The sequence below is a fragment of the Saccopteryx bilineata genome, chromosome 11 (assembly GCF_036850765.1).
Source record: "Saccopteryx bilineata isolate mSacBil1 chromosome 11, mSacBil1_pri_phased_curated, whole genome shotgun sequence".
NCBI classification, from domain to species: domain Eukaryota; kingdom Metazoa; phylum Chordata; class Mammalia; order Chiroptera; family Emballonuridae; genus Saccopteryx; species Saccopteryx bilineata.
Window position 1 is genome coordinate 71404934 of NC_089500.1, and position 16980 is coordinate 71421913.

Here is a 16980-nt window from a genome sequence, read left to right on the forward strand (position 1 = left end):
TGGGCACCATCATCGCCCAGGGTGAGTGGCCCTCCCCTCTCGCGTGGGCACCGTCATCGCCCAGGGTGAGTGGCCCTCCCCTCTCACGTGGGCACCGTCATCGCCCAGGGTGAGTGGCCCTCCCCTCTCGTGTGGGCAGAAGTAGTGCAGCATGCTGAAGCTATAGACTCCCCTCAGAGAGAGTAACGTGACTTCCCCTTTCCCAAATTTTCAGTGGCCTTTTTTTCCTATCACAAGAGGCATGATGGGAAATAGTCAGAATAAAATCACTCAGAATGAACCTGTTGGCAGTAAACCCTCGCCGTTTCACTGCTGGTCCAGACTGAGGAGACGGCGGACTGTGTTGCAGGTAGCGTGGGGGACGCCATCTCAGTGATGGTCCCGGATGTGTACATCTCAGACGATGGGGGCTACTCCTGGGCGAAGATGCTGGAAGGACCCCACTATTACACCATCCTGGACTCCGGAGGCATCATTGTGGCCATCCAGCACAGCAGCCATCCTATCAATGTGATTAAGTATGCATGAGCTCAGCTCCGCCCACCTATCTGCGTAGAGGGCACCTGTGGGCAGTGTTTCCGTCCACTGGGGGACGAGACACCCCGCATTCTGCAGGGAAGGTTCTCAAAGGGATTACATTGAGAGCAACTCAGAGGAAACGGCTTTGCATTTTCCTCTGAATCCCTCCAGTTAACACTTTCTGTCACTCTTAAAAATATTCTTCTTGCTCTCTACAAGAATATTATGGAAGTGTTTGAGCATTCTGGGTGGGGAATGACTCCTTAAGTAAAAGTTCATATAAAATAATTTCTATTTATTGATTTGGAAGCCCATTTTTACGTGGGTCACTACTTTCTCTTTCCTCTGAAAGAATTTTTGTAAAGGCATTTTCTTCCGTACTCTGAATGAATCCCTTTCGTACCCTGTTAACTGTAGGCACTAAAAATGGATCCACTTGTCCGTCAGTCAGCCATCACTAACAGGGCTCTTCTGTGGTTGGGGCCTGCCAGCAGCGTGGTCCGCCGTTCCCGTACACGCTGACCGACCTCTGTCGCGGTCTCTCTCTGCCGCTGCAGGTTCTCCACAGACGAGGGCCAGTGCTGGCAAACCTACACGTTCACCAGGGAGCCCATCTACTTCACCGGCCTGGCCTCGGAGCCCGGCGCGCGGTCCATGAACATCAGCGTCTGGGGCTTCACGGAGTCCTTCCTGACGCGCCAGTGGGTCTCCTACACCATCGATTTTAAAGACATCCTTGAAAGGAACTGTGAGTGCCTCCTTTGACCTTCTCTGCCTGAAACTTGTCAGCCCATTTTCCTAATTAACCAGTTCAGTTTAGTTCTTTTCGCTGGAAGAAGAAAATGTATCTGAGAAAGGACAGAAGGATGTTCCATGTGGATAATCAGTGGAATTTGGATGAGCACTGTCCCAGAGAAATAAAATGAGGGCCATAAATGTAACTTGTTACTCTGTTAGCTACATTATAAAAGTAAAAGAGGTGAAATTAATTTTAATAATATTACTCAATATATTCAAAATATCATTTCAACATGTAAGCAGTATTAAAAATTATCAGTGAAATAGTGTACATATTTTTTCTTCTCAGTTTTCAAAATCTGATGTATACCTTACACTTACCCTTACAGGAAGTTTCAGTTCAGCCCAGCCACATGTGGCCGCAGCTGTCAGACAGGAGAGTGTAGCTTTCACTGTTAGATCTCTGGCACACTTCTGAGACTTTCTCTGCTTGTAAGAATAACGCACGCTATGTTTGTCTAAAATCATTTCATAACATTTCCAGGTTTCTCACCCCTGGTGACAGCGGAACGATAAAGAGGAAACTTTAGGCCCTAGCCGGTTGGCTCAGTGGTAGAGCGTCGGCCTGGCGTGCAGAAGTCCCAGGTTCGATTCCCTGCCAGGGCACACAGGAGAAGCCCATCTGCTTCTCCACCCCGCCCCCTCTCCTTCCTCTCTGTCTCTCTCTTCCCCTCCCGCAGCTGAGGCTCCATTGGAGCAAAGATGGCCTGGGCGCTGGGGATGGCTCCTTGGCCTCTGCCCCAGGCGCTAGAGTGGCTCTTGTCGCAACAGAGCGACGCCCTAGAGGGGCAGAGCATCGCCCCCTAGTGGGCAGAGCGTCGCCCCCTGGTGGGCGTGCCGGGTGGATCCTGGTCGGGCACATGCGGGAGTCTGTCTGACTGTCTCTCCCCATTTCCAGCTTCAGAAAAATACAAAAAAAAAAAAAAAGGAAACTTTGGAGGAAAATATGTTGCACAGAGCATCTAATCAGTTGTGTCACTTATGAAAATGTTGAAGTGAGAAAGTGTTCATGCCCAGAGTTTTGGCATGAATGCCAGTTGCAGGTGAGGCTCTAGAATGGCTTGCAGGCAGCATGGAGCCCACACTGGCCATTTCAGAGTTCTGGGCCTTCAAACTAGAAGGCATGGTAAAGGCCCAGCAGAGAGCTTCAGAGGAGGAGTTAAAATGTTCATTGGAAGGTGTTCTAAAGAATCACAAGCACGCCTGACCTGTGGTGGCGCAGTGGATAAAGCATTGGCCTGGAAATGCTGAGGTCGCCGGTTCGAAACCCTGGGCTTGCCTGATCAAAGCACATATGGGAGTTGATGCTTCCATCTCCTCCCCCCTTCTCTCTCTCTGTCTCTCTCTCTCCTTCTCTCTCTCCTCTCTAAAAATGAATAAATAAAAAGAAATTAAAAAAAAAAAAAAAAAGAATCACAAGCACTCCCAAGCCCTGTTACCAAATATGCTGACATTTTACCAACAAATGTGGAGGAGAAAAAGTAACCACCTGTTAACCCGTAGCTACTTGTTGGTGTCACATGATAAATAACGTAAGTTCTCGAGACAACTTGGGCTGAATTTTGGTGCTGTTACTAGACTGTATTAGGGTCCATTTCCTCAGAAGGGTAAGTCAGTGACCCTGGAAGCTCTTGTTCATTCCTCACTTTCTACAAGATACTGAGTGTGACTTAATACCGGAGAGGCGTATCATCTGAACTCATGAAGTAGGATGCAGAAGAGCTGGCTCCTGCGTTCCCCCCGGCAGGCAGCTCTGAAGTTAGTTAGCCCTCAGGGTTAACATCATTAAGAGATTTGTTCAGCACCTGCTCTCTAACAGGCTGTGCTGGTCTTCATATCCCGAAGGATAAAAACCTAATCCACAGTCTTTAGGCTGTAGCCTTTGAGTCATTTTTCCAGGAGTGGATGATACAGGAAACTAAGCCAGGTAAACCGTCATCAACAATCTTCATTTGACATCCAGTCAACTAGAGTTAAAAGTCTAGAACGAGAATGTTTTCCCTTCTGTTTGAAGCAGAGTAACTGATAGTGAAATGGAACCCATGCTGTTGGCTCATTGGTGTCTTGTCCTAAAGGAGAACGTCTGGTCGCTGACCTCTGACAGCTCCTGCCGACCCAGGGCACAGGTGCACAACCAGACCACCAGCAGCCTCTCTTTTGGAAGTAACGCTAGCGATCTATCGAGCTTCCCACTTCGAAACAATTAAGGGTTTTCCTAATACTCAGATGAGTGGTGAAATGCAAATAATCCTCTTTTGGTATTAGGAAATGCTGATTGCTAGTAGGCTCCCACTAATGTAACCTCGGTCTGCGATTCCAGAATGAAGCAATGGGTCAAGCTAGACATCCCCACGTTTCCTCTGCTCGTTGCTCGCAGCGCCTGGCAGCTGCCTCGTGAAGGCGGGTTCTGTGCCGTGCAGTTTCCCGAGTCGTCTGTGTTTCCTGTAGGTGAAGAGAAGGACTACACCATCTGGCTGGCTCACTCCACAGACCCCGGCGATTACGGAGATGGCTGCATTCTGGGCTACAAAGAACAGTTCCTGCGGCTGCGCAAGTCATCTGTCTGTCAGAACGGCCGGGACTATGTGGTGACCAAGCAGCCGTCCGTCTGCCCCTGCTCCCTGGAGGACTTCCTCTGGTACTGGCATCCCTTAGATCCCTGCCAGCCCCTTTCCCGTGCTGGAGGGGGCGGAGCACAGTTGTCTAATACGACTGAAAAAGACTTCAATCCTTTCCTTTCTTCCCCAAGAGCAGAGAACTGCCGCTGCTTCTTAAGGAAGTTGAGGCACAAAGGAAGGGAATCCAAGTTGTTGATAATTGGACAGATAATATTATATCGGACAGTTAATGATCGGGCAGAACCAGCAGCAACCCCCAGAGTGCTGACTTGGCAGTGGTGGGAAGGAGAGAGGTATAGAGGAGGAAGAGAAGGAAAGAGAGGCAGTGGTGGGACGGAGAGAGGTATAGAGGAGGAAGAGAAGGAAAGAGAGGCAGTGGTGGGAAGGAGAGAGGTATAGAGGAGGAAGAGAAGGAAAGAGAGGCAGTGGTGGGAAGGAGAGAGGTATAGAGGAGGAAGAGAAGGAAAGAGGCAGTGGTGGGAAGGAGAGAGGTATAGAGGAGGAAGAGAAGGAAAGAGAGGCAGTGGTGGGAAGGAGAGAGGTATAGAGGAGGAAGAGAAGGAAAGAGGCAGTGGTGGGACGGAGAGAGGTATAGAAGAGGAAGAGGAGAAAAGGCAGTGGTGGGAAGGAGAGAGGTATAGAGGAGGAAGAGAAGGAAAGAGAGGCAGTGGTGGGAAGGAGAGAGGTATATAGGAGGAAGAGAAGGAAAGAGGCAGTGGTGGGAAGGAGAGAGGTATATAGGAGGAAGAGAAGGAAAGAGAGGCAGTGGTGGGAAGGAGAGAGGTATAGAGGAGGAAGAGAAGGAAAGAGAGGCAGTGGTGGGAAGGAGAGAGGTATAGAGGAGGAAGAGGAGAAAAGGCAGTGGTGGGAAGGAGAGAGGTATAGAGGAGGAAGAGAAGGAAAGAGAGGCAGTGGTGGGAAGGAGAGAGGTATATAGGAGGAAGAGAAGAAAAGAGAGGCAGTGGTGGGACGGAGAGAGGTATAGAGGAGGAAGAGGAGAAAAGGCAGTGGTGGGAAGGAGAGAGGTATAGAGGAGGAAGAGAAGGAAAGAGAGGCAGTGGTGGGAAGGAGAGAGGTATAGAGGAGGAAGAGAAGGAAAGAGAGGCAGTGGTGGGATAAACACCAAGGCAAGCCTGAGCTGTGGGGGCGCAGTGGATAGGTGACCTGGGACGCTGAGGTCGCCGGTTTGAACCCCGGGCTTGCCTGGTCAGGGCACATACGAGAAGCAACTGCGAATTGATGCTTCCTGCTCATCTCCTACTGCCTTTCTCTCTCCTCTCTTTAAAGTCAGTAAATAAAATCTTTTTTAAAAAATTAAAAAGAAAGCCCACCAAGGAGAGTGCCACAGGAACTAAGAGGACACGGGACTTTAGCAAGCAGCCTGGCCGCCCGAGGTCAGCGGAAGGCATTAGGTTTTGGGTGATCTGCAAGCTGAAGGTAGAGAGTATGGTTGGTCCTGAGACACGAAGTAACAGCAGTTTATGGTCTCGATGTCCCGCTGGGGGTTAGAAGCCATTCAAGGTGAGTTTGGGACCGTCCAGGCCTAAGGATCAGTTACAGGGTTGGCACGGGGCTAGCTGATTATACAAGGGTAAGGAAGCCCCTAGGTAGCCTAATCAAGGTACCTCAAGGCAAATAAGAGGGACTGCTTCACGTCACAGGGAGTGATCTTAGGGACCTCAGGATTGGAAAAGAAGGCAGGTGTTCAGCAGCCATGTCCCCCCACGTCATACTCTCAAACTCCAGTGGCAGAGAATACGGGATGGAGCAAACCCGAGTCTGACCCCACGTGGGCCCACCTGTGGGGCTCATATGATATCTGTGGAATGGCCAGTGATCCTCCTTTCTCCATTGCACAGGGAAAACCTCGCTGGGATCGCTTTGCTTTGTAGGCAGGGACGGCGCCCGTTGGTGCTGGGAAACCTGAGCGCTGTCCCCCGTCCTTGACTGCATGAGGGCGGGGCTCTTCACTAGCGGGCTGTCCTGCTTTCCAGGCGGGCTGTGCTGCGCCAGAGCTCCGCACCATTGCACATGCCGCGTCCCCTGCCTGCAGTCTTCCCACATCCCCGCCCCCTGAGCCCCTGGCCTGGTGGGTTCCTGCTTGGCCTCTCGTACTTCGTCCAGGGTCACCTCTTGAAAGCTGTCCCCAGTGCGCCGTCACCCAGGCTCCCACAGACGCCCTGTCCCAGCACTTACGTAGCTCTGCTTCCATCACTGCACTCTAGTCCAGGGGGCAGGTTGTATTTGATCATCGTGTCGTAGTAATGAGAGCAGCTGATGTTTCTTTTTCTTTTCTTTTTTTTTACAGGGACAGAGAGAGGGATAGATAGGGACAGACAGACAGGAACAGAGAGAAGCATCAATTATCAGTTTTTCATTGCGACACCTTAGTTGTTCATTGATTGCTTTCTCATATGTGCCTTGACCGCGGGCCTTCAGCAGACTGAGTGACCCCTTACTGAAGCCAGGGTCCTTGGGTCCAAGCTGGTGAGCTTTTTGCTCAAGCCAGATGAGCCTGTGCTCAAGCTGGTGACCTCAGGGTCTCGAACTTGGGTCCTTCTGTATCCCAGTCCGACGCTCTATCCACCGTGCCACCGCCTGGTCAGGCGCAGCTGATGTTTCTTGAACACAAACTGTACCAGGCACTGTCCTAAGTGATTTACATTTAACCTCAGCAGTCCCATGAGATGGGTCCTGTTGTCATTTTCATTTCACAAGAGGAAGAAGTGAAAGTGCAAAGAGGTTATGACTGACCTGCCCGCAGCCCCTCATCCAGGAAGTGGTAGAGCAGGATGGGAGCCAGGCGGCCGAGCGGAGCCCGTACTCGGCACCGAGCGTGCTCTAGAAAGGGGGCTCGTCCTGAAGGTGTGGGCTGAACACCTAAAATTTCTACCAGAAGTTCCCCCCGATCTTGAAGGAATGCTGTCCTCTACATCTTTGTTCTCCCTCCCTCCCCTAAGTATTTGTCAGAAAAACCTTGAAGTATAAGCAGCATCTGTATATTCCCCAGATGTGTGTGTGTATGTGTGTGTGTGTGTGTGTGTGTGTGTGTGGGGCAGAGACAGAGAGAGGGACAGATAGGGACAGACAGACAGGAAGGGAGGGAGATAAGAAACATCAATTCTTCGTTACGGCACCTTAGTTTATAGTTTTCTCATATGTGCCTTGACCGTGGGGCTACAGCAGACCAAGTGACCCCTTGCTCGAGCCAGAGACCTTGGGTCCAAGCTGGTGAGCCTTGCTCAAATCAGATAAGCCCATGCTCAAGCTGGTGACCTCAGGGTCTCGAACCTGGGTCCTCTGCATCCCAGTCCAATGCTCTATCCACTGCGCCACCACCTGGTCAGGCCCCAGATATTTATTGACTCCTTGCTGTGCATGGGGCAGTGCAAAGTGAAAACAGGAGGTTTGTTACAAACTCTCCCATTAAGATGCACACAATTATGTTGTGAAACGAGGTAGTAAGTGCCTCAGGGTTTTAGAGAAGGAAGAGACTTCCAGCTACAGCTGAAAGGGGGCAGCTCCGAGAAGGCTTTGTTGAGGTGGCATTGAGCTGAGCCCTGACAGCAGCAGGATCAGACCCTGTGCATCTGGGAAGACGCAGGCCATCAGAGCCAGGGGCGGGAGTGAGCACGATTGGAAGGGTCTGCTGGAACAGAGGTCATGAGAGGAAGTCACCGTAGTCACGATAAAGAAGTCAGCAGGGTCCAGATGGGCGTGCTCAGGCTAAACTTTTCAACTTAGATGATGGGAAGGAAGGTTGTGTCATGGACAAATATAAGGACATGATAGGAAAGGACGGCATGAAGGAGAAAATATGGTGGGTTCAGAACGTTTTCTTTGAGGTTCTGCCAGCAGATTTAGGTGGTGATATCCAGCAGGTATTTGGAAGTGGAGGATTAGAGCTCAGGAGAGGTAAAACCTAGAAGTTTTTGTTGGAACAAATAGTTAAGCTCACCAAGGGAGAGCAGATACAAAATAAGAAAATGAGTTCTAGAACCTTGGAAAACATTTGCACTGATGGGTTAGGGAGAGAGAAGAGCCATCAGTGACCGGAGAAACGGACCAGTGCAGTTGTGCAGTGCAGGGTGGGTCGGAGCACAGAGGCGTGTCACGTGGTCAAGGTGATGAGGCTAGAGAGGGCTTTGCTGGGGTGGACAACTAGTGAGCTCTTAGTGGGGCTGATGGGAGGCTCAGACACTCATTTTTAAAGTGGCGGGGGGGGCAGTTGAAGCCAAAATGCACAGAATTAATAGTAAGTGAAGAAAATAGGACAAGTAAAAAATACTCTTTTAAGAAATTTTGTGAGGGAGGCAGAGTAGGGTGAATGAAGCGGACATGTTCAGGCTAAGAAGAAGCCACGATGGTCACTTCTGCACTGTCACTGAAGCACAAGGCCCCAGGAAGGATGGGCTAAGGATGCCCACTCAGGGGGCAGCTCAGAGAGGACTCAGTGTCATTTCTTTGGGGAAAACAGAAAGGAGAGCCGGTGGGCAGTGCCATGGAGAGATGGCACAGAATGGCGGGCAGGACGGGGCGTTCACATTGGCAGCAAGGACCACTTAAGAAGATACGAGGGTCAGAAATGGAGAAGGCAGGAAAAGTTTGCAAATACCCGTGGTAAAACTCATTTGTTATTTAGCAGTAAATAAAAGAATTGCTAAGTTCAGATCTGTGGCTGCAGCCATTGTTTCTCTGTCGTGGCTATGTGGGTCCCCCCGCCCCCAAGCAGGCTGCAGGCGTCCCCTCCCAGAGCCGGCGCTGTCCATTGCAAGGTTCCCAGCCTCGGTCCCAGCAACTCACCCTAAGTCCACCAGGCTCCCTCCACAGCTCTTCTCCTCCCAGTTAAGCCCTGTCCATGTCTTTTTTCCTTCCTGAGCTGCTTTCTGCAGCCCAAGACTGGAGTGTTAACCATCCACTGCCCCCATGAAGCCGCCATTGCTAGTCACTGTCTTTCAGCAACGTTCAGAGATGCTCTATTTGCTGACTCTTGCAGTGATTTTGGCTACTTCCGTCCAGAAAATGACTCCAAGTGTGTGGAGCAGCCAGAGCTGAAGGGCCACGACCTCGAGTTCTGTCTGTATGGCAGAGAGGAGCACCTGACAACAAACGGGTGAGACAGCTTTTCTCCTTTGTGACTAATGAATCGCCCGTGTTCGGGGGGAAAGCTGCTTCCCTCCGCATGGACGAATGGGCAGTGTTTCAGGGAACTCGAGAAAAATACCGTCTAACAGAACTTTCTGCAGGTGTGGAAATGTTTTATAATCTGTGTCTGGTGTGGTGGCCACTAGCCCTGAATGGCTATTGGCACTAGTGTGACTGACGATTGGATTAATTTTAATTGATTTAAACTTAGGTAGCCATCATGTAAGACAGAGCAGCTCCAGAGAATCCTCACTGCCTCCCTCCCCGGGGAAATATGCCCCCCTCCCACTCCAAACTATGTGTCCATGTGCTTTCCTGCACCACAGCTTTTTGACACAGTCTCTTAAGGCTGAAAGACCAGGACGCTTGGTTTGCTGAAGGCCTGAAAATACACAAAAGATTCCCAAAAGATCCCCAAAAGATGCCTGTGCACCTCCCCCCAGGTCTAAAAGATGGTATAACTTTTTAAACCTTGCTTTTCAAATCTTGTTTTCAGGAAGCAGGCAAGAGTCCAGCAATACATCCTTGTATTCTGTTAACAAATTTTCTCTTTCAGGTACCGGAAAATTCCGGGAGACAAATGCCAAGGCGGGGTGAATCCAGTTCGCGAAATCAAAGATTTGAAAAAGAAATGCACGAGCAACTTTTTGAATCCAGAAAAACAGGTATGTTAAAGCAGATGTGGTTAAGGTACAGGCGGGGCTGCGTGTCCTGCCAGGGACAGCCGGTGTGGCTTCGGGACCTGTTACTGACTGAGGGCGGCCAGCTGCTCCCGGGCAGGATGCAGGCGGGTCCGTAACCCAGCGGCAAGTTCATCTGAAACGTGTTTTGGGGGGAAAATCAGTGTTCCTCAAGATTTTCCAAGTCTTAGAAGCAAAGGTTGAGGAAATTTCTGAGGCCCAGGGTTGTTTAGGAAAGAGACTGTACAGGGCTGGAGTTTTGCTCGTGTGTAAGAGCACTGGCCCAGAGCTGGGCTGGATCTCTCAGTCTATGTGATACATACATGCCAAGTGGATCACAATGAAAACCAGAACTCTGGTAATGGCTGGTTTTGATTTAGAAGCAAGTTATGGGGCCGACTACAGGTCTGTGGTACTGAACGATCTGGCTGGGATTTGGGGTGTGGCAGAGCGGAACCCTTGGTAAAGGGGCCCCAGACCAGCGTTGTGAGTGGGGGCAGTAAACCAGGGGCCCCGTTTCCTAACCTGTGGAATGAGCAGTGGACAACGTGCAGTCCTCTCCTCTCGAACCTCTAGGCGGGGAGAGCCTGGCAGGGCAGTGTTGTTGTGAGTCGGAGGCGCAGAGAGAGAGATCAGCAGACGAAATCATCATGGACTAGCAAAGGACCACCACTCGCTCAGGCAAATGGCCCCGAGTTTGCGCTGTGTCCTACTTTTATTCACAAGACTTCAAAAAGCTTGTTTACTGAGAAATTGGCATAACATCAAGCATAACTTTTACTTAAAGATACATGGAGTACACCTGCATGATAGCTTAATAATAATATAATATCAAAAGGCATTAATTGCTATTGCTTCTATGGTTCCCACAACATTCCTCTCTATCTCAAGGGATAACCTTGGAAGGTACAGAAATCTTATGAGAATGTTTTACCGAGAAAAAAGCCCAGCAACTGCCTTCAGTCACATAGACCTGTTTCCGTGACCTGCCTTCAAGTCACAAAACAATTCTCTTGGCAAAACATTCTTTCCTTGTTGACTGTGTTCCCATCCAAGGCCATGCAATGGGTTATTCCACTACAGGGCTGGGCAAAGGAGGAGGCGGGAGAAGAACGTGTGGGTGTGTGTTCTTGTCGGGGGGCAGGTTCCTCCTCTGCGCCCCAGCCCGCACTCCTGGCGGCTGTCCTCAGAGTGTGTGTGTGTGTGATTGCACAGGAGTCCCGCCCACAGGGACACAACTTGTCCCAGAATCCAGCTCCGCCTCCTCTTGGAGACACTGAAAACACACACTCCCTGTCTCCCACCCAGAAGTAGGTAGGTCACACTCAAACAGTCATACGAAAGGCTTATTTGTAAAACCATACCAAAAATCAAGTCAAAAAATCAATTTTAGTGTCACACGCTGGCCTGCCTGATACGGCACTGGCACAGCTTCCTGATTCATTCGGCCACTGTCACCTCCCTTCCCTGCTCCACCCTTTCAAGCTCTCAGGCCATACGCAGTGGCAGTGGGCAACAGTCACAGTGACCACCTGATCTAGGAAGTCGCCAAGGCTTCCAGTGTAACTTTGACGTTGAGGCTGCTGAGTTCGCACCGTTCTGACAGCTTCCAGGCAGTCGAAGTTCTGGTGGCCGCCTGTGACTTGCTCTAGTCCACCCTCCTGGGGTGGCTGGGGGGGGGGCGGGTGGCATCATGTAGTGCCTAGCAACTGCTGATAGGTCAGGAACGAGGGGAGTCAGCAGCCTCTTGGAATTCAGTCCTAGAATATGCACGCCTGAAATTTTTTGTTTGTGTTTTAATTTATCCAGAATTCCAAGTCAAATTCTGTTCCGATTATCCTGGCCACTGTGGGGCTGATGCTGGTCACCATCGTAGCAGGAGTGCTCATTGTGAAGAAGTATGTCTGTGGGGGAAGGTAAGGAACAGTGGAAATCCATCAGAGGTGCTGTGATCAGACCAGAAAGTCAGTCAAGGGCACATGGTTGAGTCCGCCTTTAGCAAAAGAAGTGATGTTCCTGAAACATCAGGCCCAAATCTTCTCAGGTCTTACATTTTCCATATGCCAACTATGGGCTGTTTCCTGTGTATGGGACTCATTCTGTGGGTGTATGAAACTTGGAAACCCACACCCAGTCCTGTAAGAAACCCACCCTCCTGACCAGGCCGGGTTAACGGCGGTCTGTGCCCCCAGGTTCCTGGTGCACCGGTACTCTGTGCTGCAGCAGCACGCGGAGGCCAACGGCGTGGACGGCGTGGACGCCCTGGACACATCCTCCCACACTAGCAAAAGTGGCTATCACGATGACTCCGACGAGGTGAGACTACTTCTACGGGAGGGGTGCTCCGGAAGTATAAAAGAGTGCATCTTTTCCCGTGCATGATCCAGATGTGACTGAGGCACATGAAGGCATTAACTAGAAGCAAAACTTAAGTGACTGTAAGACTCGGTCAGCCAGAAACGAGGTAATTGCTTTCAAAGCGGGGCTTTTTCAGTCTGTTACATACTGTGGCCTGTGTCTTTTCAGGACCTCCTGGAATAGCTGCTCAGAAAGCTGGGACCGAGCATGGGTGATGGAAACGCAGACCTCTTACACTCCCTGTGGCTCCGCCTTGGGGAAATAAACTTCCGGTTGCGCGGGGCCCAGCTCTGTCTCTGCTCTTCCATCACGTCACAGCCAGGAGGACCTCCACTGAAGAAGTGCAGGGGCGGGTGGGGGCGAAACCCGCAACACCCACAACCGCTCTGCGAAGAGGGGGAGGAATTTTAGAATCTTTAACCCTTATTTCAAGTTCTTCTTTCTACCAAGTGTGGGCTCTTTTGGTTTTGTTTTTGTTTTTTAAGGGAAATGAAATGGAATTTGAAGGGAACATTTCACTAACTCCACTCCTGCATGTTTTGCATGGCGCCTGCGCCAGGGCACCTGCCAACTCCAGCATCAACTCTCCCAAAGTGCTTGGTGCTGTCCCTGGGCCCTGCTGGTGACCCCGAGCAGCGGCAGAGGTGGACACACAGGCTGTGGTGACAGGCACGACCTGGGCAGCCGTTCAGCCGTTCTGCGTCTCGGACAGCCCTGCTCAAGAACACCGCACACCAGCTCCTCACACAGATCCCCACTATTTTTTTCAGGGACCATAGCTCACAGTGATTTTTCTTATTCCTGTTTAAGTAGGCAGTACCCTTGTTAATTGCCCTTTGGCAACTAATTGAACCGTGTGCTTCCAGGATACTAAGTCAGGAAAACTTAAAGGGCAGCATTTTTACCTGGGGGCAGGAGGAAGGGAGCAGCAGAGAACGGACTAGATTTAGCACCTAGGAAAGGGGAAAGTCTTCCTCCTTCTAAGGTCTTGGAAGCCATGCTTGGTGTGTGTGCCAGTGGGCTTGCTGAAGGACAGAGCTCAGGCTTGCCCTGGACGTTGGCCAGGCGAGTGACCCCTTCCCCAGAACTGAGGGGGGGCAGCCTGGGCAGCCCCCGAGGCCTGGACCTTGTCTTCCACGTCCCTTCTCTGCTGTGTTGGCTTGTTGGTAAATCATTGCAATGGCTGCTCTGCTTCCTCTCAGGTGGCTGTTGTATATGGAGCCAGGACTAGATGTGTTTTCAGAGGTTTAGGCTTTTTTTAAAAAATCAGAATTTTATTACCGGTCTTTTCCTCGCCCCTTCTGCCAGCTTTGCCAAGTAATTTTTGGCATTCAAACTTTTGACTGAACCAACTAAAACCACTCGCAGTGTGGCTGATGTTTTGTGTGATACTTTAATTTCTTACTTTAAATTTAAGGGAGTTTTCCATTTGACATTTTTAAAATTAAATTCTAGAATGTAGTGAGGTGGACTTTTGGGTGGCCAAATAGTCATGGAAAGCTGCGATAATTAGTTTTAATACAGCTTGAATACTTGCTATACAGGAATATAGTATAATACATTTTTGGTCTCCACGTGCATACTGTGCTGGTCACGGTTTCTCTCGGTAATTATGATTGGGACATTCTCTGGTAACTGCCATTTTGCTGCTCTTTCATTTTATGGCTAGAAAGTCCGTAAGAAGTAAATGTGCCAAATTAACTTTTGTCAGAATGCGCGAGCAGATGGCTAAATTCTCTCCTCACCAGAATGGATTAACAGCAGCAGGGAAAGTGGGGGAGGGAGTGGATGGCAAATTCTAGAGACTTGGAAACTGCAGTAAAATTAAATGTCAGGAAGATTCAGTTAGAAAATAATGTTAGAGAGGGCAGTACTTGTGAAGAGAATTCATATTTGTTAGAGCCAGGAGCACTTATCTTTTAGGAAAATCTCATTCGGTTTGCATGGTTTTTTAATTTAAAGGAATTCCAAAGATAAACCAGCTCACAAAGGATACAGCGTCGCCTCTAGCGCAGACGCCCGCGCCTCCTGCCCAGAGTGAATGTGACGCCCAGGAAAGGCCTGTGCGACCTCCCAGCCCTTTTCTGCCAGCGTGTGCTCATGGGGCGCATGTGCTGAGAGGTGCTGGTCCTCCGCCAGCGGTCAGGTGTCCGGACGTTGCTACTCTTCTCTGACCACCTAAGAGTAGGGCTCTGCTTATCAGGACACCTGGGATTTCTGTAGAACTTAGCAAATTTCAGAGCACTTTCACTTGCATTATGTCATTTAAACCTCACAACATTTTGTGAAATTAAAAGAAAAAAAAAGGCAGGGATTGTAATCCCCATTTTTAGGAGATGGAGCTGAGGTGTGAACCTTGAGTAGATTGCGCAGGGTCCCTGAGTCCGGAGCAGGGCTGCCTGGTTGTCTCGAGCATGCGCGCAGGGGCTGCTGCTGGCGCCCGTGCTCGTGCCCGTGCTCGTGCTCGTGCTCGTGCTCCTGCCCCTGCCCCTGGCCAGCGGGCGCCTTCCTCAGCCCGGCTGCTCTGTGGGCGGAGTCAGCGGCACTGCTTTCAGAACAGTGTGTTAGCGCCCTTCTGCACCTTGGTAAAATGTTTCTTCTCCTGTTTTTCATGGCTAAAAACAAAGTAATGATAATGCTGAATATGTGTTTAGAAACTGCCCCTCACCGCACTGAGGGTCACTGCTCAAGAGTGCAGAGATGGACTGTCCACTGGCGAGTCACCTCCCTTCTCCTCATCTCCCATCCCTGCTGACTAGCTGGCTCAGCTGGTTTGAGGACTGCTACCAAGCCTGGCTTATTCCCTTTATCGGCTAGTTAGCGTTCTGCATCAGCCTGCTCACTCATGAGTGTGTGCCTTCAGCCAGTGAGTAACACAGTCTAAATCCATGATTGTGTCTAAGAAAAAGATCTCTAATTTATCCTGTTGCTGTTAGGTTAAGAGCATTATCTTGGAAAGGAAAGCAGAGCGTATTGTGTCAAGTCCCAAGTTTGATAGTAGTAGAAGAGATCGTTCCTGGTGGTTTCGGCAATAGAATTTAGCATCATAAGATAGGTTGAACATATCAGACCATCCAAAGTGGTCCTACCTCTTAAATCCAGGTGGTGAATTTGCCATCTCTCCTGCTCTGTGGACAGGTGTCTTAGACCGGAGGGGCTTTTGGTTTTCAGTGAGACCAGAGATCAGGGTGTATACACGTAGGCTGTTAACTGAATGTAAACACACTTAGAATAAACGTGTTTAGAGGGTGTGGTGGTTCTAGGCTGGGCTCAGGAGATTTAACAGATTAGCTATAACTGAAACAAGTTGCCCTCTGCCTCTCAATAGGTGTGTGCCTCTCTGTCTTAGGTTTGCCTCTGGGCCTCTACATGCCCTGGCTGGCCTTTCCTCCCTGACAGATCAGCAGTACACCAGCCACCTCCAGCGCCTGCTGGTTCTCCCTAGGCCCTTGTCACGATACTAGGATACAGACAGGAGTGCCAGGTTGGCCACACCCATCCCACGTGGCAGGACTGGTCTGGCTTTAGTCATTTATTTTCCAGGCAAATCATCCAGGTGGAGTCTCCCTTTCCTTTTAGAGGAGGTGTAAAGAGACCTGCTCTGCATGCAGTGGCTTAGAGCCAGTCCTGCTCATTGCTGGTACAGTCCCCGCATCCCACGTGAAGCCTGAAAACTTGGAACTGCTCAAATAGGAAGAGAGTCTGCTTTTCAGCCTTGCTACTGCCTTCCCTCAAGCAGGAAGATACATATGGACTTGAATGTCCTTTGAACAAAACCAAAGTTTAAGGTTTGCCACATGATGGAGCGATAGGAGGGCCAGTCTTGGAGCACTGGCACTCGGCAGGTGCCAGGCGTTCTGTCCCGTCTGCCACAGTGCCCAGCTCAGGCAGTGCTGGGAGCACCGTCCTGCTCCAGCAGAACCAGGCCTTGCCCTCAGGGAGGACAACGGAATGAGCGGGAGCATGTTGATGTCCTGGTTACATCACTATAACAAGAATCTGAACATGAATTTGAAATTGTCTTCAACTTAACTGTATGCATATTTTTCACACCAGTACATTAAGTGTTCCTGTTTATAGAGAATAACAAACTAATCTGTACCTTTATATATATGTACATATATACATATATAAACTGTATAGTGTACATGCTAATGACTTATTGATATATCGCAAATCTTGACTGCAGTTCTCATTCTCCGCATGCCCTCAGTTTATGGTCAGGTGACTTGAATGCTCCCTGATGTTTCTGCCACCTCCTGTGTTTGGACATCTAGGGAGGAGGGATTTGGTCGCACCCTCTCCATCTCGTGCACAGAAATGCTCAGGGTCCCCGTGTGCCTGTTCAACCCTCTCTTGTCTTTTGTTCCCTTTCTGAGCATGTGGTCCCTCCCTGTTCTGATTCTTCTCTGCCTCTTCCCCAGGCTGTGGGACAGCTGCCTTCCTACTCAAGTGCAGAGCAGTATTAAGATCATTACTGCATGTGTGCTGAAACACAGACAAAAAAACCAAACCAGTTTTCTGTTCCCTTAGGACAGAAAATTGCATGTGAGGTGGGGTAATCAAGTCTCAGTGACCCATGTCAGCTACACAACAAAGCCAGACCCCATAATAGAATCCACAAAATGGAAATAAAACTCAAATTTCTTTAGCATTGTGTAAATAAATCTGATGTGTTTAACTTTGTATTGGCAATTTTCTGTATATTTGCAATATTTGGATTAGAAATAAAACAGACGGGGACTTTGTTACCTGACCTACTGAAATGACTAAGCTACCATTTGTTAGCAGGATAGCTTTCCCAGTTTTCTAGCTTCAGCCATCAAACCAAACCAACAAATAAGCCAGTTAAAAAGCCAGGA

General features: G+C 49.8%; 1 protein-coding gene across 2 annotated transcripts in view; it reads left to right on the forward strand.

Annotated features, from left to right (window-relative positions):
* SORT1 (sortilin 1) overlaps positions 1–16804 on the forward strand; it is a 70013-nt gene extending 53209 nt beyond the window's left edge. For both annotated transcript variants that reach the window (XM_066247500.1, XM_066247499.1), the window contains exons 13-20: positions 350–518; positions 1077–1267; positions 3766–3955; positions 8932–9048; positions 9637–9745; positions 11570–11676; positions 11953–12076; positions 12287–16804. In XM_066247500.1, coding sequence (XP_066103597.1) covers positions 350–518; positions 1077–1267; positions 3766–3955; positions 8932–9048; positions 9637–9745; positions 11570–11676; positions 11953–12076; positions 12287–12301 — 1022 coding nt within the window. In that variant the 3' untranslated portion in view covers positions 12302–16804. The remainder of the gene's footprint in view (positions 1–349; positions 519–1076; positions 1268–3765; positions 3956–8931; positions 9049–9636; positions 9746–11569; positions 11677–11952; positions 12077–12286) is intronic.
* Positions 16805–16980: the final 176 nt, after the last annotated feature.